At 60.4% G+C, this 19,077-nt stretch overlaps 8 protein-coding genes across 8 annotated transcripts; all 8 read left to right on the top strand.

The window, feature by feature from the left end:
• Window positions 1-116: 116 nt before the first annotated feature.
• Window positions 117-2,159, top strand: LINJ_36_6000 (conserved hypothetical protein; the record flags this gene model as incomplete). Its single annotated transcript, XM_001469921.1, has 1 exon — window positions 117-2,159. The coding sequence occupies one exon, from the start codon at window positions 117-119 to the stop codon at window positions 2,157-2,159; it is 2,043 nt and encodes a 680-aa protein (XP_001469958.1).
• A 687-nt stretch (window positions 2,160-2,846) lies between these two features.
• Window positions 2,847-5,030, top strand: LINJ_36_5990 (conserved hypothetical protein; the record flags this gene model as incomplete). Its single annotated transcript, XM_001469920.1, has 1 exon — window positions 2,847-5,030. One exon carries the CDS (start codon window positions 2,847-2,849, stop codon window positions 5,028-5,030), a length of 2,184 nt encoding a protein of 727 aa, XP_001469957.1.
• Window positions 5,031-5,585: 555 nt separating this feature from the next.
• On the top strand, window positions 5,586-7,604 carry LINJ_36_5980 (conserved hypothetical protein; the record flags this gene model as incomplete). Its single annotated transcript, XM_001469919.2, has 1 exon — window positions 5,586-7,604. The coding sequence occupies one exon, from the start codon at window positions 5,586-5,588 to the stop codon at window positions 7,602-7,604; it is 2,019 nt and encodes a 672-aa protein (XP_001469956.2).
• A 615-nt stretch (window positions 7,605-8,219) lies between these two features.
• LEPP12 (phosphoprotein lepp12) lies at window positions 8,220-8,486 on the top strand (the record flags this gene model as incomplete). The annotated part of the gene is made up of 1 exon (XM_001469918.1): window positions 8,220-8,486. The coding sequence occupies one exon, from the start codon at window positions 8,220-8,222 to the stop codon at window positions 8,484-8,486; it is 267 nt and encodes an 88-aa protein (XP_001469955.1).
• A 1,175-nt stretch (window positions 8,487-9,661) lies between these two features.
• On the top strand, window positions 9,662-10,459 carry LINJ_36_5960 (conserved hypothetical protein; the record flags this gene model as incomplete). The annotated part of the gene is made up of 1 exon (XM_001469917.1): window positions 9,662-10,459. The coding sequence occupies one exon, from the start codon at window positions 9,662-9,664 to the stop codon at window positions 10,457-10,459; it is 798 nt and encodes a 265-aa protein (XP_001469954.1).
• Window positions 10,460-12,625: 2,166 nt separating this feature from the next.
• LINJ_36_5950 (conserved hypothetical protein) lies at window positions 12,626-14,998 on the top strand (the record flags this gene model as incomplete). The annotated part of the gene is made up of 1 exon (XM_001469916.2): window positions 12,626-14,998. The coding sequence occupies one exon, from the start codon at window positions 12,626-12,628 to the stop codon at window positions 14,996-14,998; it is 2,373 nt and encodes a 790-aa protein (XP_001469953.2).
• Window positions 14,999-16,719: 1,721 nt separating this feature from the next.
• Window positions 16,720-17,688, top strand: LINJ_36_5940 (conserved hypothetical protein; the record flags this gene model as incomplete). The annotated part of the gene is made up of 1 exon (XM_001469915.1): window positions 16,720-17,688. One exon carries the CDS (start codon window positions 16,720-16,722, stop codon window positions 17,686-17,688), a length of 969 nt encoding a protein of 322 aa, XP_001469952.1.
• Window positions 17,689-18,181: 493 nt separating this feature from the next.
• LINJ_36_5930 (conserved hypothetical protein) lies at window positions 18,182-18,898 on the top strand (the record flags this gene model as incomplete). The annotated part of the gene is made up of 1 exon (XM_001469914.1): window positions 18,182-18,898. One exon carries the CDS (start codon window positions 18,182-18,184, stop codon window positions 18,896-18,898), a length of 717 nt encoding a protein of 238 aa, XP_001469951.1.
• Window positions 18,899-19,077: the final 179 nt, after the last annotated feature.

The following is a 19,077-nucleotide window of genomic DNA, read 5'->3' as shown; positions in this document are numbered from 1 at the left end:
TTCTCGCTCTCTCCTTCCCGTTGCATGCTTACTTAAACCCGATTCATCCTCGCTCGTGCGAGCGCCCGTGCGCACCGACGTCGCAGCGCAGTCGCGGAGGCTGCCCGACGGGTACAATGAACCTCGATCAACTGTCGCAGTTTCTCGCCACGGTAGTGCGCCGGCACACCGCACGCGAGGAGAGCATTGGCGCCAAACGTCGACTTGTGGCGCTATACCGTGGCGATGCCAACGGCGACGGCGCTCGGTCACTCCCCGTCGCTTCGCTCAAGACGCTCTACACGGACTTTGAGGTACGTGAGCTGCCCGCCTTTTACGGCGATGGTGCTCCCCTTGTGCTCGAGCTAGGCGGCAGTGCCTCAATCAAGAGTGCAGATGATTCTGCACCGAACGGCGTAATCATCAGCTCCCTCAAGCGTTCTCGTGACGCGCAGGAGGACCACGGTAAAACGGTAGTCGCGCCAAAGGTCGCGGAGGCGGGCGCGCCGGTACCGTGCAGCACCGTCGAGGAAGTGATCGGACCCCTGATCAGCACCGAGGACCTTGCGAATCTGCGTACCGGACTGGCCGGTGCGGCCAAGTCGATTCCGCTGCCGAGTGTCACCGACAAGGAGAAGCGCGCCGCGCTTCACAAGGCCATCAAGACGTGTCTCGGCGGCACGCACGTGAGCAACACGGTGGATGGGGTCGTGACCGTCTTCAAGGCAAACGCGGCCGACCGCCGGGAAGAGCGTCGCCGCTCTCGCGCCAACCGCCCGGAGCCGAAGTACCACCACTTCACGCTTTACAAGGAGAACACGGACAACAACCAGGCGCTGCGCATGCTCGCCCACCACCTGAAGCTCTCCTCGCGACAGCTGCAGTTCTGCGGCACCAAGGACAAGCGGGCCGTCACGCTGCAGCGCGTTGCTGTACGCGAAACAACAGTGGAGCGACTCATGACGATCAACAGTCGCGCCTTCGGAGCACACAACGTCATCAAGGTATGCGGCTTCACGGAGGAGAAGCACGGGTTGCGCCTCGGCGACGCTCTCGGGAACCACTTTCGTATTGTTCTCCGAATGTTCCCTGCCGCGCCGTCGGCTGCCGAAGGCGAGACTTCCGTGTGCCACGCGCTTACGGCGCAGGACCTGCACGAGGTAGAACGCGTCGTGCAAGAGGTGGGGGTCATCAACTACTTTGGCCCTCAGCGCTTCGGCACGACAAGCGTCTTGACCAGTGACGTTGGCGTCCAGTTCCTGCAGGGGCGCCTTCGCGAGGGCCTTCGCCTGATCCTGGAGTCCAAAGCGCGCATGGTGCCGGAGATGCAGCGGGTAGTGGAGCTCTTCGACGCGAGCGACTACGTGGCAGCGCTACAGGCGGCGCCGTACTATTGCTACCAGGAGCGCGACATCCTCAAACACCTGTCGACGAATCCGAACGACTACCTGGGCTCGTTGCAGGCCCTCTCACGTACCATGGGGATGATGTACTTTCACTCTGTGCAGAGTCTTGTATGGAACCTACTGGCCTCGTCGCGGCTGTCCGACAAGGGTCGAGCACACGCCGAGGTGGGTGATCTCGTGCTTGAATCGACGTATCAGGAGCGCGTGGCGGCCAGGGATGCGCAACCAACGCCGAACTTCGACGACTCCAAGCTGCCTGCTGCCCGTCGTCTGACCAGCGAAGACGACTGCGCGCGTTTTGGCCTCGAGGACGTCCTTCTGCCGATCCCAGGGCCAGATCAAGATCTCGTGTACCCCTCCTCGTTTGGCTGCACGCGAGACGACTATGATGCTGTGCTCGCGGCGCTGGGCATCGACTTTGCGTCGAAGGAGGCGCTGGCGCTGATGAAGGTGTTTCACTTCCACGGCACGTACCGTGCGCTGGGGGTGCGACCCAAGGGCTTCTCACTGCGTGCGGAGACAGTGGCTGGCTGGCGAACCCCTGTGCTGAAGTCCGACTGGGAGAAACACTGCGACGCAGAAGGTATCGTGACACCGGCGGTCAGCAGCGCCGGCAACGCGGCATCGGTGCTGGAGCCGACGGGACCGGTGCAAGTCGTGGTCGCCACCTTCTCACTGCCACCCGGCAGCTACGCGACGAGTGTGCTACGAGAGTTTTGCATTCCTACGACGGAGAACGGTCAAGGCAAAGACTCAGGGACGGAGGATGAGTAAAGCAGCCGTGGCGACGCCCTGTCACACGATGGGTGGCAGGCAGGTCGCGACGCTGGTTTTCACCAGCGGCCCACAAGCCGTTGCGTCGTCACGCGCTCGTTGCGCCTCTGCCGCCTCTGTCGTTCCATCGCATTGCTGTCACTGACTCCTCTGGCGCATGCCATGTGATGGAGTCAACGTGCAAGTAAGGCCCTAGAAGACTCTCTCGCGCTGCAGCATGTTTCTTTTTTTTTGTCGTTGCCTCTTCTGGAGCTGCACCGGCGTCATGTTGGCAAGACACGCTCCCCTGAAAGGGGGTACCCTCCAGCACGCGTGCACGTGCCATATGATGGCCGATTCGTGTTGAATGTGTCGGTCCCCTTCGACGAACGCAGCTGCCCTCTCTTTGATGGCGACGTGGCGGGGCAAACCCTTGAAATGCCCACCTCACTCATCCATCCCGTTATCCTTCTCCCGCTGCACTCTTTTCGTTTTCATTGATTCATGTGATGCCCTAACCCTCCCCCTTCTGCATGCTGCTTGTTTGCTCTCTAGTCTGTGTCGAGGGGAGGAGGAAGCGAGTAACAGACAACCCTCAGCAAGTCTCTGTTCATGGGGGTCGGCGTCCTTCTATTATGAGGTCTCGTATAGTTGCTTTCTGTCTAGCAATCGCCTCTAGCAGCACAAAAGGAGGTTGTTTTCGTTACCATGTACATGGATATTCTGGAACAGGAGGTGGAGCACCTCAGTGCTGAGGTGATGCGGCTGCGCCTCATGGTGCACCGTGTGACACAGGCGATGGAGGCACCTCTACCTGATCCACACCACCGCAGCAGCCACGTAGACCCACGGCAGGTGGCACCGCTTTCTAAAGCCACCAGCTCCGGTACCCCGAAAGGCCTACAAGTTACCTTGGACTCGTACAAAGAGATACTACCGCTGGCGCAACTGCTTCTGGCACAGCAGCAGCAGCAGCAACGCAACGATGCCGAAGTCTCCCACGGCCGGCGAAGACGGCAGCCGTCACGCCATCACCGCCATCCAAGCAGACATCTCCGACCTGCCGCATCTCGCAGAGCCGGCTCATCTAGTTCTCGATCCAGCCCTTGTGCAGCGCCATCAAGGAGCCAGTCACAGAGGTCCTCTGACGCCCCGCTTACCATATCCTCGTCGCACATTCAGGGCAACAAGCCGACACGCTTCCTGTCGCACACGAATGCAGGACCGGCACGCACATCCTCGCCGTCTTTGACCACCACCTCGTCCTCTCCGACGCTTGTGGTGCTGAAAAAGGATGGCCACGGGAAGCGCACTAAGCCCGCACTGGCGCAGGGGCAAGGTGACACCCTCTTCGCCGGCGAGCGAAGCACCAGCGCGAACCCCATCCATGTTGCGCCAACACGAGAGGAGCCACCATCGGCAAACGCGACGGCGCCGACTCCCATAGCGACCTCTGTCGTGAGCCGTCTACGAGCGCAGCGGCAACAAGAAGCGGCAAACGAGCAGGAGAGGACCCCAGACCGCAGCAATGTCATGCCGATGGCAACGTCGCCGACCCGGTCGGCAACCACATCGCCGTCACGATCAGAAGTGCGTCGCACGTATGTCATGAACGCGACCACAGTGGCGAGTCCCCGGAAGAAAGTTGCCCCAGCTACGGAGCCGGCAGCGGCCGCCTCTCTGCTGCACCAGTCGGCCAGCATCACTTCAAGCAAACGGCAGCTTTCGCCGTCAGAACAGGAGGCCGAGCGCCGCGCTGCTTGGCATTCATCAGAAGGGACAGGCCAGTGCAGCCTCTCGACCTTTCCCCCCGGCTGCGAGGCACCGGGCGCGCTGTCCGAGTCGCCCGTGTCCAGCAAGCGCGCCTCCCTGCAAGCCGGCTCCTTGCAATACGGTAGTGCTGCGAGCAGCATCATCCATAGCGAGCAGGGCATATACAACTACAGCGCCCTGTCGTCGGCCTACAACTCCCCTGCGTTGAGTCATGTGCCGGAGGACGCAACAGCAGCAACGAGGGCGGTCCAAGCTGCGTCGACGCCATCGCCGGCACCGTCAGCGCAAGCCCCCTCTTCGCAGCAGCGTCACAACCAGCTGGGTCTGCAAACGAGCGCACTGTCGCCTGCACAGGAATATGCGTCATCCTCGAGCAGCACATCTGAGGAAAGCACTGAGGGGGATGCGGCAGAGCTGCAAAAGGCGCTGCATTCAGTGATCCCGAGCCCGTACAGAGCAGGCGTGATCCTCGGCGGCCGCCAACCCATTAGCGTGCAGTCCATGAACGTTCCCTCTGCCTTCGTCACGGCTTCGACCAGGGCGTGTGCCGCTGGAAGCAACCCAGCTGCCGCGGCGATGCTCGGTCGTGGCGACCACGCGAGCGCTGCGTCGCGGGCGAATCTGCTGCAGGCGTTGCGGCCGATACCCTCCGACAGCAGCGCATCCACATCGTCCTCATCCAACATTGCGGCCTTTTGCCATCCCTCGCTGCGTCAGTCCACCGAAGCGCACCACCGCGACTCGAGCTTCCACAACTACTCAGACTCGGCCTCGTCGCAACCGTCATCGCAGAACGCCGGGACACGTTTCTCGGAGGAGTCGCCTGCAGGCCCCTACACGTCCCAGAGCCAGGATGCGTACAGCCTCGCTTCCTACTCGCTTCAGCACTCTATCCAGCGCTCCTCGCGACGGAAAAGTAGCGACGCCTCGCAGAACTCTTCGCGGGCGCTTTCGCACTTCATGTGCCCACCCCAGCTCGCGCAGAGCGTTTCCCTCGGCACCTCGTCGGTGGGCCATGTAGGTTCCATCTCGGCTGGTGGGTACTACTACGGCTACAACTTGGGTCTCGGCAGCCCGAGTCAGCGAAGCCTGGCGCTTTCCCCCACTGCCGAGGCATAGCCTGTCGTGCGGTGCGAGGAGCGCGCCAGTACGTGGAGCTCGTCACCACTGCGCGCAACGAAGGATTGATACACCTACTCATCGAAGATGACGGTAAATGGTCATTTTCTTGGGATCGCGCGCGGCTGCCCTATGTTGAGGCGCAGGTGGAATAGACCTGCTCGAACGCACCAGCTGGTGCTGCAACCTTGCCCTGTTTGCTTCTTTTCTCCTCTCCCTGCGGGGCGCACCACACACACACACAGAGCAGTCCTCCTCCTCTTGGCCTGCCTTGCATCCCTGTACCTTCCTTCTTTCTGCCCCTCCCCTTCCCGTACCCCGCTCTTTCTCTCTCTCCCTGCGGCTCTTTGCCAGGCGCTGCTACCCCTGCGTGTCGTCGATGACTTCTCTCTTTTCCTTGTTTGGTCTTTCATTTCTCCCGGCGACGGCAGTACGTTGACAGCGTGTGCCATAGCGTGTCGACTCACCCACATACACACACCACCACCCTATCGCCCTTGCTTTTGTCCCTAGGTGCCGTCGGCGAGCCCGCAGTCGGGCGTTCGCGTCATCATAATGCACAGCGTCAGCTTGGCCGGACTTTGCGCTGAGCTCTCGCGAATACAGGTGGACTTGCTCCAGCGCCGCGGTGCGCCGCTTCTTTTGGCTCACGAAGGCATCCAGCTCCTGCGGGAGCAGCTCCCTGCGATCGAGTTGCCGTCCAGCGTGAACTCGCGGATTTCCATGTTGGTGCCGAAGCTGCTGCGGTCGTGTGCGACAGTGCTGCGCTTCGCACCGGACGAGGACGTGCTGCCTGCGTTGGACGCGCTGGACTTTTGCGCGGCCCTTACGGCAAAGTACGACGACGGCGGCCACCTTGGCGGCTGCATTAACCTCAACGAGCTCTGCTCGCTTCTTCGCTCCACCAGTGCCCTGGACGACTGCCAGGCCCGCCTACTAGAGTTGGCAGGGCTCCCATCGCACTCGGATCTCGGCGCGTCACGGGCGTCAAGGTCGTCGACGACCGCGCCCCCCACAGCGTCAGCGCACCGATTCGACTCGTTTCTCTTGTCAGTATATCGTCATGCCATGCAGTTGTGGTCTCTGGAGCGAGAAAGGCCAACGACGCTCAGTGTGCTATCGCTCCTCGAGACGACCAGCCGGATCTACGGTAAGGGGTTTCACTTCCCCGCTGTCGGCGCAGACAAGAACGGCCTGCTGCCCGCGAAGGCGAAGATACGAATGGAAGCCAAGATGCAGCGCTGCGTCGGTGCGCGCGGCCTTTTGACATCTCTGCGCAAGCTGGAGCTGAATCGCACAGATGCCGGCATGTGCCTCGCAACGATGGCGCAGACGGGACTCTATGACGCGGAGGTGTGCAATCGTAGCTGCGACGTCCTCTTCTCTCAGCATGCAATCTTGTCCAGTCAGCAGCTGTGCCAGGTCATCTTTTATCTCGGCACACTGCAGCACCGCCACATTCATCAGAAGTTCTTCTCGAGTCTGATCGAAGCCGAGAAGTGCAACGCGGAGGCGATGCGGCTGCACGTTCTCGGACTCGCCATGCTGCGGCAACCACCTCCGAGCGAGGCGAGACTCATGAATGGCGTCTTCCTGCACGCACTGCGCGCCCCCCATGCGCACCAACAGCAGCGGCGCAGCACCAAAAGCCCCTCATCCTCCTCTCCCTCTCAATCGTTGGAAAAAGCAGGAAGGTGTGATGGAAAGGGGCAGCACTCATTGTCGCCTCGCGCGCGCCGAGCTCTTGCCGACCCTTTGAACGACAGTGAATACACCCTCCCGCCGCAGTGGTATATCGATGTCGGCCACGGCCTTGCGTGCCTCGGCATCCAGCACCCCAAGTACAAACTCATGACAGCGCGGCAGACCCGCCGCAGCGTTGGCCGCCTCACGACAGCGGAGCGGTGCAAACTCCTTTACGCCCTGGGCGGCGTGCCCGCGGATCAAGTGCCTCTGGAGCTCCGTCAAACGTGGCACACCAAGGTCGAGCGGACAATCTCCATCGCGACGGAAAAACTCAAGGACATGGAGCCGCACGAGGGTCCCTACGTCATGAACGCGCTGCTATACTGCGGCATCCAGGACCACCCGCGCATACCCCGCGCGCCGCGGCTGGAGTCGGACGAGAATCCTGTGGAAGTGTTGTTGCGCACGTGGTCGACAGTACCGAAGGAGCGGGTGCTCGAACTGACGGAGCAGATCAAGCCACAGCACCTCCGCACTACAGTCCCGAACGCTCCCTCCGCGTTGGCCGAGGTGGTGACCCGCGTGGCGGAAACGTTTGGAGAGGCGTCGCGGGAGGAGTCGCACCGGTTGGAGCCGCTCTGCGCCGCGGTCGAGGCGCACAGCGTGGACATGACTGCCGACGACTTGATGCGGACGCTGAAGGCGCTTCTGCGGATGGGCCGCACAGGCCCGCGCCAGCACGACGCTATCCGCCAGCTCCTTGCCAGCCTGTGGGGGCAGCGATACGACATGGAAGCGGAGCAGCTGGTGCCGTGCTGTGAGTGTCTGCAGCAGTGCACCGACTTTCCAGACGCCATGCGACTACTGCAGTTTGCCGCGTCACATTAACGACTCGGTGCATGTGTGCGTGTGCGTGTCTTCTGTGTGGGGGGGCCGACGCGAGACTTCTCCCTCCGTGGGGACCGCAAGGCGCTTTGCGCACTCGATGCATCGACGCCGTCGATATGCGTGAGCACGGGCGTTGCTCTCCTCCCCCGCCGCCCGACGGCGACCACCACCTCGCCCCTCGGCGCTGATCTGTTTGGGGGATGTAGATCTGAACCTGGAATGACGACACACACAAAACGCTATGCATTATGTTTTCAGCCGCGCATGTCCTGCACACACGCACTCACTTGTTTGTGGTACTTTGAGGTGTGAAGGTTATGATGCGGGAGAAAAAGATAAACCCACACACACACAAAAGAGGAAGGAAGCGAGCAGGACGAACAGATCCATCTGCTGCCTGCAGCCATTGAGTGTCTGCTGCTCTCCAAGCGCTCGCACACGTGCATGCCGCCGCCTTTCTCTCCCATTCACTTTTCTCCTACCTCGTCCCCTCTCATGATGGCAACCCCGGCGTTCGAAATTTAATGCGCTCTGCGCTCCTCTGTCGCCAGTCAGCCTCTACGGTTCACTGGAGAACAGACGGACAAGAACAAAAAAGCACGCACACACTCGACAATGGGCAAGCGCACCAAGAAGGCCCCAAAGCAGAAGCGGAAACTCGCCATGGCGGATCGCCCGCGCAAGCTTACTAGCAAGGGCAAGGTAAAGCACAAGCGCGGAGACCTGAAGATGGTGAGCTCTCGCAACGTCAGCTTTGACGTGAGGCAAGGCAAGGGCGGCAAGTGGATCAAGACAGGGGAGCGCAAGTGCAACATCCATACCGTGTGCGACTGTGTCAAGCGAACGGATCCGGCGCGGATGCGCTACATTACAAATCGGTGAAATGTGAAGAGCACAGCGCCTGCGGGCCACCAGCGGTGAACAACCTTTTTTCTTCTTCACTCACGTCGTTGCTGCGTCTCTACGAGTGCTTGGCCCGTTTTTGTTTTCGGTGGTTTACGTGCGCGTGCGTGTGTATGTGTGTGCTGCCTCCTCTCTCGTATGAATGTTGTGCGCCACTGCACTTCCATAATTGGTCATGCTCCCACGGCCACAGCAACAGTAACAAAACGAAGCGTGGTAACTTTTGGAGACGACTCGTTTGGCGACACCTCGTCCTCTTTCTCCTCTGACCCAACCGTCAGGGACGGCTAGGGTCCCCTGATTGGCGCTCTCAAGTGCTTCGCGTTATCCCTGCTCGTCGGCGTGCTGCAGGGTTATGGCGCGATTGCGCCTACGTAGGTGTGTTACTTTTCCTGCGACACGCACACGCCCATCCCTCTCTCTTTCTCTCTCCTCTGCCTCGTTCTCCATACTTTTTTCCTCCGCACTTGTGGCATTCCACTCTGTGTGTGCGTGCGCGCGTCGCCTGCGGTGTCGGGAAGGAACAGCACCCTGTACTCAACTACGGTCTTTTTTCCCCCTTTACTGGTTGCCTGCGCTCGAGCGTGCGTCGCTCTGCCTAGTCCCACCTTTTCCTGCGCTGAGCTTCGCACAGGCGTATGGGCTACGTAGGCGCCACTTCGTTTGTGCGTGTGTGTGTATGTGTGTGTGTGTGTGTGTGCGTGTCAGCTTCTATGTGATTTAGATTTACCCCTCTGAAGCAACCATCATTGCAGCGTGGCGACATTGGTGTGACTGTCGCCTGTGTGTTTGACTTTATCCTTCGCTTTTTTCCCCCTACGCACTCCGACCCCCTCCCTCACCCTTCCGGCTATCTTCCTCTCCAGAGCCCTTCGCGCGCGTCCCTCCCTCCTCCGCCCTATTGGTGTAGTTGTGTCTCTTTGTATGTGCGTGTGTGTGCCGTGTGCGCGCTCCGTATCTCCATCTCCCCCGCAGCCGCACCTCACCCCCTCCCCGATCGCTTTACCTTCTCTTTCCATCTCCGCCCGTCGGCTCCCCGAGTGACCTGCTCGTCTGCTGTGGCCGTGGGTTGCCTGCCGTGCCCGCTTGGAGGCGTTTGGTGTTTTTGCCCACAGGCCCACTGCCTAGCGTAGCCGTCGCGTGGCGCATCCCTGATGGGGTTTTTAACCGTTTACAAGGGCGGTGAGCCGCCCAAGTCGAACGTGGCGCAGGAGGCCTTTGATTACATCTATGAGCAGATCCCAGCGCCTGTGGAGGTGGACGTCGAGCGCTTTCTGGAAATTGGTCACTTCGAGTCGCTTGCCACCGCGACGTGCTTGAGCCTCGAGGACCTCTCGCTCTACCTTTTGGCCTTCGCTGTTGACGAGTCAGCGAAGCGCATTTACAGAATATCGGAGAAGCACTTCGTAGCGTGGATGGCAGGGCTCATCAGCAAGCTCCCCCGCAACGCCGCCCCGCCTACCAGGGAGAACGCATACGCACCCTTATTCGCTGCCGCCCATGGCGCGATCGTGGACCTCAACAACACTATTCGCAACAACGAGGACAAGCGCAGCAAGTTCTACCAGTTTCTGTACAACTGGTGCCTGAAAGGCAACGACGCCTCGGATCGCGTGGATAGCGCGAAGGAGTTGTGGTCGTGCTTCTTTTCGGCATCGCCGGTATCGTTCACGGCGGAGGAGGCGCGTCGCAAGTTTACCGCGTACGTGTGCTTTCCGCGCATTAATCAGTGGCTTGACTTCATCACAATCCTGGGCGAGAAGGCGACAGAGAGCAAGTCAGCCAGGGCTGCCGTTGAGCAGTCTGGGGTCTCGTTTGACACCTGGACGCAACTCCTGCTGTTTGCCCAGTTCGACAACTACGATGCGTACGACGACGAGGACTCGTGGCCGGTCACCATGGACGACTTTGTGGAGTACGTGCGTAAGCTAGAAGCGAGCAAGAAAGCTTAGAGGCAGCCAGCGCACCTGTGATTGGCGTGCACGCCTCACGTGAGGCAGAAGGGCGATGGTCAGCGTACGTATGTGCCGGGAAAACATGTGCGACGCTTCCCCTGCGCAACAGTACCACCCATGGGATTTCTTGCTCTCCGGAAAACGAACACCGTCGTGTAGGCGTTCGTTATCTTTTTCGCACGTTGGCGTGCCCCGCCGGCACGCCACGGTTGATCTCCGTAGTCGGCATCTCGGCGGTGCTCGTCCGTCTTTCTTTTTCGTGTGCGAGGCGGGATCTGCCTTTCCTTTCTCGGGTGCCACAAAAGGACATTAGCGGACTGTGTCATGCATTTTCTTTGCGTGCGTGTGCGATCATGGGATGGGAAGAGCGTTGATGCGGAGAACGTTCGTTTCGTACTGCTCGTCTCACCACAACTGCTCTTCATCTACACTACTCTTGACACAGTATGCCGCAAGATGGGTGTACAGTGCAGACACTGTGCGATGAAACGAGCCTGCCAGCCGCGCGCCATTTTCACCTCGCAGTCGCTTTTTTTTTTCGAATTCTCACTTCACGTATACCCCCGTTAATGGGGTTTTCTACCTTTTCTATTGCTTGCTGCATTCATCGTGACGTGCGCAAGAGCCCTTCACTCTCCCTCCCCTCCTCCCCGCGTGCTCTCGTCCTTATCTCTTGTCCGCTGGATTCTCTCCTGTTACGTGACGCTAAAGCCACCACACCGCCTTCGCTCGAGCATCCCTCGATGGCACGCATGTCAACGAGAAAAAAATTTCGCGATTGCCGCGTAGCGCACCATTCCTGTGCGAATATGAGTGCGACTTGATTACATTACAACACCTTCCTCCCTCCCTCCAAAAACACACTGATGAGTTCCTCGACGGTGGATCATGCAGACGACTCCCATCGTAGCCCCTCAGAGGGTGCAACCTGTTCTTAGGTGACACCCCCCTCCCGATCGTAAGAACCGAATCGCCGTTGTGGAGCCTAACCCACTGCTGCTACCAGGGGGAGCTGACTCCTTCATGTTTCTCCTCGCCGGTGTCGAGAGGGAGCCACCGCGCGTTCTTTGATTTATTGCCTGAGGCCCCTCATCCTGCTGACTCGCACCTTGAGCGCGCCGCGACAGGCAAGTCGCCGTACAAGCATGTGTGTCTTGTCGCGCCGTCCCTGCAGCCGAGCGCCTCGTGCCCGTTGACGCTTTTGGAGCGGGCGTCGGCTCCCACATCGCCATCGGTGTCTGTCACATCACCACCTCAAATGGTGGCTTCTTGCGGAGCTTCATCGTCCGCAAGGCCTGCTGCAGCACAGGCCACTCGCGCAGCTGGCGTGCCGGTTCGGTGCTCTCAGTAGAGCGGGAGTACGCAAACGCGGCACTCCTCTCCTGCGATGCACGTCCGTGCCTCTCTGCTGCATTGGCGTATTCCCTCTCGCCGCCAGTAGCCGGCGATACAACAGGTATACGATCCCTCTGCCGAAGCATCAGCACAGAGCGACAGCATCTTCCTCCACCGGTAGCCGAGTCCCCGATGCCAGTGGCACTCATGCAGCAGGGGCGAGGGGAGGCCTGCAGTGAGTGGCGGATTTTTCTGCTTCTGCAGATGCCAAGGATCGCGCGGTCGTCTGCGTATCGGGCGTCCCGTCCCCGTGCATCCGACGCTGTCCAACACGTATCGCGACGATGCATCTCGAACGTTTTTCGACCGCTACGCTTTCTCGCTTTGTGCATGCCCGAGCCGACACATCAGTTCGCTGGGTATGCGAAATTCGTGAGAAACCGAAACACACAAACAAGAATCCTTGCTCGNAGCGGGCAGAGGAGAGACNAGNAGCAGCGCCAGTGNGNGCTTGCACANGTCNTGCANNGGANANGNGGCAAGCGGAACCAGCACCGACAGCCATCGGCCCCGNTCACGGCTTCTCCCACCCACCTCCCTCTCCCCACATCGTCGCCGTTTCTATGGATGATGACCTTTTACCCTTCTTCTGAGCACTATGGTTCGCTTCTCGTTGCGTTGTTCATCTACCTCTGTGCTCCCACACTCGACTGGATTGATCGCTATCGATTTTCTGGGGCCCGGCAGGATTGGCTCTTCTGGCTCGAAGCAAGAGAAACAGTACTCAGTGAGATCCCACCCCTCCCATTCAGGTGCCTAACGAGCGGCATGTCCTCTTCGCTGCAAGACGCGTTTCCAGATGGAGGCGGTGCGGTCTGCAGCACCTTCTTTAGCTCCGTCGACCTCTCTGAAAAGCTGTGGGCCGGCATTGAACGGCTAGCGGAGGCAGATGATCTCACCTTCTGGATCGTCGTGGCGAACCACGACCGCCTGCCGGTGGTGTTGGTGAACGTGATCACCGCCGTAGACCACGCTCACAGTTCTCACTCAAGGGCGCAGCGAAAAGCTGTGCCGCCAAACGGAGAGCAGCGCGTCATTGAGATTCTCATTCGCCTCGCGACCAGCACCGATCTATGCTTGCGCCGACATGTCGACCCGGCAAGCCTAGCAACGCGGCTGAGTGTGCTCCTGCCGTGGAAGGTGCTCTTTCCCGTGTCGCTGCTGCTGCTCCGCCACAGCGGCGCTGCCGCCTCCGTCACCGTCACCTCCCTGATCCTTCTCAACCCTGGCTACCTCTGCACGCTCAACACGTTCATGACAACGTGGTGGGACGGCGTCAACCGATTTTCCGTGCGGTGCGCGCGTGAGCTGCAGCGCGGCCGCTTCCAGCGCCAGCCAGGCGACATCCTCTCCTCTTTTGAGCAGGTGTATCGCATCACCAAGCAGCTCTGGGCTGCGGTGCAGTGCGCCCCCTTCCTCTCAGACTACATGTCCTTGCCGCGGACGCTGCGGGCGCTGCGCGTCATTGTCGACGTTCTCTCGCCCGTTCTGCAGCATTTCATCATGGTCTGCGATGAGCTCACGCCGCGGCGGCCAATCCTGAGTCGTGCGAACTCCGTTATCGTAAATGCCGCGATCAACACATCGTCGGCGTTGCTCTTGTATCACACCTACGCCGTACAGGGGCCGCATCGGCGGCAGGACGCGGACGGCTTTTGCGTTCCACAGCTGATCAACCGCACCTACAGTCACTTGCGTGAGTATCTGCGTCAACACGGGCGAGGCTTTATTGAGGAAACGCTGCAGGCATACGGCAACGGGTCGCTCTTGGGCCTCATTCACTACTTGTACCCCCCAGCCCGCTTCGCGGACGACGCCGGCGAGAAGGCGCTTGGGCAGTTAATGCTGACGCTCACGAAAGACATTTCGGACAGCAACGACTTTGCCGAGGCCGTTCACGGCTCCCGGCAGCGATTCTTTGAGCTCCTGCTGCTCGAGGTCGTGCGTCAGGGTGTGCACATCGATGATCTTCTCGCGCGCCACCTCGTGACGACCGAAGAGGCGTCAAAGCTGGGCGCCTCGGAGGGCACTCTGACGAACGCGCTGGCCGGCCTCCCGGCAAGCAACGCCGTCGCTGAAGCCGCCCTTGCGGACCCTAGCCCGGCGCCGACGTCTCCATCACCGGCGCCCGCCGCAACAGACATTGTCGACGATCCTCTCGTTGCTATGGTCATGGAGGTGTTCCCGCAGTTCAGCGCTGGTGGCGTTCGCACCGCCTTGAACTTCTACAGCAACGACGTGGAGCAATTCATCATGGATGCGAGTGTGGAGAACTTGCCACCGCACCTCGTCGGGCCTTTGACAGCGTCTGCGCAGTCCGACGCGGAGCTGGCGGCAGCACTAGCGGCACATGAGGCCGGGGTCGAGGACGCTGCTGCCCCCGCTACCAGCATCCACGCAGCAGAGTCGCCGGCGACTCGCGCCGACGCCTCGGCGCACTTGGCCTTATACGATTTTGATGATAACTTTGATCCTGACGCGCTCTATCGCCTTATGGGTCGTGATCTGTACGAGATGCTGGCAGACTCGGACGGTGACGCCGGCTACGCCGACGGCGGCGCGAACGATGACGAGGTGGAGGATGAGACGGCGTACAAGATCACCATGAACGACCCTCAGTCTTACATGTCGGACGCCTTCGACATTGACGAGGAGATGAAGATGAAGATTCGGGTGCTGAACGAGATCATGTACGAAGATGAACTGGACGACGGCCAGCAAGATGTTCACCTGGCAGGCGGGGACATTATCGACGATGCCTCCGACAGCGACGGTGACGACAATGGCGGTGGCGGGCGACGAGGACGTGAGCGTCGTCGTGGCGGTGGAGGTGTCGACGGCTACGCTCCCGGGTACCTGGACACGGAGACATGGGCGGCCGTTGAGGGCCAAGAGCGGGCCGCTGCAAGCGCAGCTTCACCCCCGCAGCAACGGGCACCTCGCGACGAGTACCACGACAAGCGCTACCATGAGAAGCGCTCGAAAGATCGCTTGGCGCGCACCAAGCAAATCCAGTCAGAGCGGAATGAGCGGGTGCCTGCGTACGCCAACAAGAAGAAGACGTCGAAGGCAAAGGCCGGGGGATCGAAGGGCTCTCTGCAGCGCGCCGTGAGGCGGGGCAAGTTCACGGCCGACGCCTGACACATGCACGTGCGTTGATGGTGGCTGACCATCTCTGGATGGCGACAGGGCACAGTCATCATTCTTGGTGTCCGCAGACAGGGCTGTGTTCACTCTGTGTCGGAGAGACATGCGGTCATCACACCGTTTGGGCCACCTCGCTACCCATCGTGTCGACGATACAAAACACGTAAGCGCGCTCTAAGCTCTCTGTGCGCAGATACATGCTTGTCTGTTGGCCCCTGCTGCCGCAGACCCATGGCAGCGCCCCCCCCCGTCGCGGCGCATGTGGGCCAACCCATCCCGACTCGCCGCCACGGCATCGACGGAGATGGAAGAGGATGCCCGCCACCCGGACAGCTGCGTCGTGCCCTGAGGCAGGCCACAGGATCTCGAAAAGGCGAGAGCGCACGGTGCGCAGGCGCTGCCATGCACAGCTGGCATGCACAGCTGGCATGGGTGTGCCGCATCCATGCAAGGCGTGCGGTTGTCCGATGCGCAAGAGTGATGGGCGAAAAAGGGCGCGAAGGGCACCATACGAATCGACGCCAGGGCGCATGTGTGCGCAGAGCATGCGGCGTCTCCTGCGTCCGACGCGGTGGGCTGATATGAGGGCACGGGTGCCGGAAGCATGGCATACGGCCGGGTTGCAGAGGCTCTGAAGGGCTCTCACCGGAGGCTGGCCGACTTGTTCCTCGAGCTCATTCGGCACGCGTCTGGCCCACCACCACCACCACCACCCCTGCTACCCTGCAGGGCGGCTCGTTCTCGGCGACCAGGAGATGTCGCCGCCGTGCGGCCAGAGGGTTTGGGCGCTGTGGTTGCGGAGGCGTGTACGCGCTGTTGCAGACGTGTTTGTGGTGGGATGGGCACGCTGGGAAAGAACCAAAAGGGAAAGCCACGGACGTGTATTACCGCCTTGTTGATGTGGGCGAAGTGTCTGCATGCGGGAGTGAGGGGAGACAGAGTTGGATATATTAGGGAAGCTCACAGACGTTGGGGCTCGGTGTGTTTGCCCTCTCCCGGTGATGGATAGAGACGATTGGAGGCGTATCGCTGTGCTTCTGTGGCAAACTTGTCCGGTGCACTGGCCGACGAGACTAGCTTCTCAGAGCGAGCAACTGCGCATGAGGGGCGATCCGAGGTGTCCTTCTGCATATCACCCATCCACACCTTGCTTCGCATCCGCACTCGAACGTAAAGACGGAGAAGAGGCTTAATGCTTGATAACGTGGGTGTTCGCACACATCGCCGTGTGCACGCGGCCGTGTGTGTCTGTGTGTGTGTGTGTGTGTGTGTGTGTGTGTCTTGGCTGTTTGCGACTGCGGCAGCAAAGACACTATCATGCGACGGGAAGAGGCACTTCGCGCTACACCCAAACTCGAGAGCGAAGCAGCTGTTTCACGTGTGTGTGTGTAGCCTCATCTCTCCCACACACACCTCATCCTTTCTCTGGGGTGTTGGTCGCTGCTGAGCGGCTTCTTGGAAAGCGCATATCGATGCGCATTCGTTGGACTGGGGCATGTGACAGCGTGTGGGGCGGTGATAGCGCTGTGTAGCATCCGCCTGCGGGCACGTGTCGGTCAACGTCAACGCTGCCCTCTTTCGCCACCTCTCTGTCTCTCTTCGAACGCGCTCCGTCTCTTGCCTCAGCTGAGCTGTAGATACTTCTTTGTGTTTTGCTTTTTGCCTTTTCGGTGTTTCACTCTCTGCGCACCACGTAGTGGGGTAGCCTCGTTGCGATGCAGCGATCGTCATTGGGTGCGTGCACAGTTGCCGCGGCGCAGCTGCACGCACGCGCATCGCTGCACTCTTCGACGCTCATGTCTTGCGGTTGCTCCCCCCTGACGGTGCAACGGCGCGGTCTCCGCAATTTGCACCAGTACCCGCACGCACGCTACAAGAGTCTGGTAAAGGACTGTCACCGCTTTTCGCGTAACTGGTGGCTGACGGCGGGCAACAACTACGAGCTTGTTTCCGAGGTTGGCCACGAGCGCGAGGCCACGGAGAATTTCGCGGTTTTGCGCGACGACAGCGACAAAGACGCTTATGTCTTGTCCACAAACCGCCTCGAAGACCTGCCGCCGGCGGAGCGACTCAACATGCTGGTGGCGCTCATGACCGAACGGTGGAAGGTGAAAGACAACAATCGCGGATATGACAAGGCGAAGATGCTGCTGAAGGCGCTGGAGTGCTTCAGCGAGATGCGCCTATCCGGCCAGATAAAGGTCTTTGACGAACTGCCAGAGCCGGACCAGGACACATTCCTTCAGTACGTCGAGGGCTGCGCGCAGTTTGCGCAGGGATGCTCGCATTCACACCCCGACGCCGTGGCGATGGTGCTGCGCGCTGCCGAGATTTGCGACGAGATGCGCTGCGTGGACAAGAGAGAAGAAATGACGCATGTTGCGGAGGTGATGGCGCAGCGGCTGGATCGGGCGTGCGCTTCCGCGCGGCCTCTCGAGACAAAGGCGCAGCTGACGCCTCCTTCCATCACCGAGATTCACAGTGGCCTGCGAGTGAAGCAGATGAGGGAGCTGCGAGATCGCTTCAAGGATAAGCCGTGGGTACTAGAGCCAAAGAAACGCATCGAGTACTTTTACGGACCTCGCAGTCGAAAGATTTTTCACACACCGATGCGGCGGGATGACATCCATCGAAATCTGCTCGCCATCCCGCATCGCCCGGAAACGCGGTCGTGGAATCAGTAGCCCGCGGCTGACATTTCTTGATGGGGCTCTTGTGCCGCAGTCGAACCGTTTGCTTGTTCTTCATCATATCCACTGAACTACCGCACCTATAACTGCCACTGCCGCGAAACAGCCACCTACTCCGGTTCTCTGCGCCCCATCTGTGCAGGTACACGAATGCGGCGAAACGGGATGGACTGGCGGAGGAGTATGTTGAGCGAGTCAACAGCAGGCGCACCACAGCGAAGAACTGCGGCCCGGCGATAGTACCGCCCCGAGACGAGGGGTGAGCGCCGCGAGCGTGTGCCCTTCACGATCGAATGCAATCTTTTCATCACACCGGCGTCAACGTATCTTCTTTTCTTCTCGCATCTGCTTCGACGACGCTCTCTGCACCACCACCACCGGCATCGCACGGCCTCTGTTTAGTCACGTCTGTACGGAAAACAGGGCGAGGTACGGGCGCGCCTGCTTGTTGTTGTTCTTCCTGTTTAGCTGTCTCTCCGTGTCTCACATGTCTCACTACAACACGGGCATCGGCAACAATGTGCCGTCTCTTCTTGACATGTGCAGCGGTTTAACCGCGTTCTTGGTGGACTTCATTCAAGTTGTGCTTGGCCAAACGCAGACAAGTTTCCAGGCGGCGGCGCCCGAGGACAGCGACCCGGGCGTGTACGACCCCGATACGCGAAGTTGGTCCGGCACGGATGGGCTACGGTACCGGGTTCCTCTCTTTTCGATCCCTAGCGAGCGTCACACGCGCGAGAAAGTGCGCAACGTGAAGATCTTGATGGACAACTGCCGCCACATCTGCATGTCAGACGAGCTGCCGGCGACCAAGGAAGAGAAGAGGTTCTGGGCCTCGTACCGGTTCATCCAGTACCAGCTGTTTCTGGCCCCTGCCTGCGTTGTGGCGCCGCCCGTGTACGTCTTCTTTAAAGTGTTTCATGACAAGCTGCCACGCTTTCTCCGCGGCCGCACGATGCCCATCTTGACTGGCCTCGCCGTCGCCGAGATGTGGGCGGAGGCGACCTACCCGAGTCACCAGCTACTATCCACGGCGCTGCGCGCCAAGACGCCCATGGGCGATGCGGCGCGGGCAGAGTGGACACGCCTGCAGCCCATCGATATCCCCTTTTACATATTCAGCTCCTACCAATTTCAGCAGCTCTTCAACTCTGTGCCGGAGGAGTATCTCTTCGGCGGGGATTTGGCCTCGCTCTGCGGTTGAGATCTGACTTGAGGCGAGTCGAGCAACGAAGCCAGACGCCACCGAGGAAGCGAGGCTTATGTACGTGTGGGGCGATGACGCGGATCCCCGTGCGGCGAACCTCGGCGTTGCTCGTCGTACTTTGGACGTTCGATTTGAATGCGTGCCGGCGCACACGGATGGTCGGAAGTGTGCGCAAG

Source organism: Leishmania infantum, chromosome 36, assembly GCF_000002875.2.
Source record: "Leishmania infantum JPCM5 genome chromosome 36".
NCBI classification, from domain to species: domain Eukaryota; phylum Euglenozoa; class Kinetoplastea; order Trypanosomatida; family Trypanosomatidae; genus Leishmania; species Leishmania infantum.
This window is presented reverse-complemented; position numbering and strand designations above follow the sequence as displayed.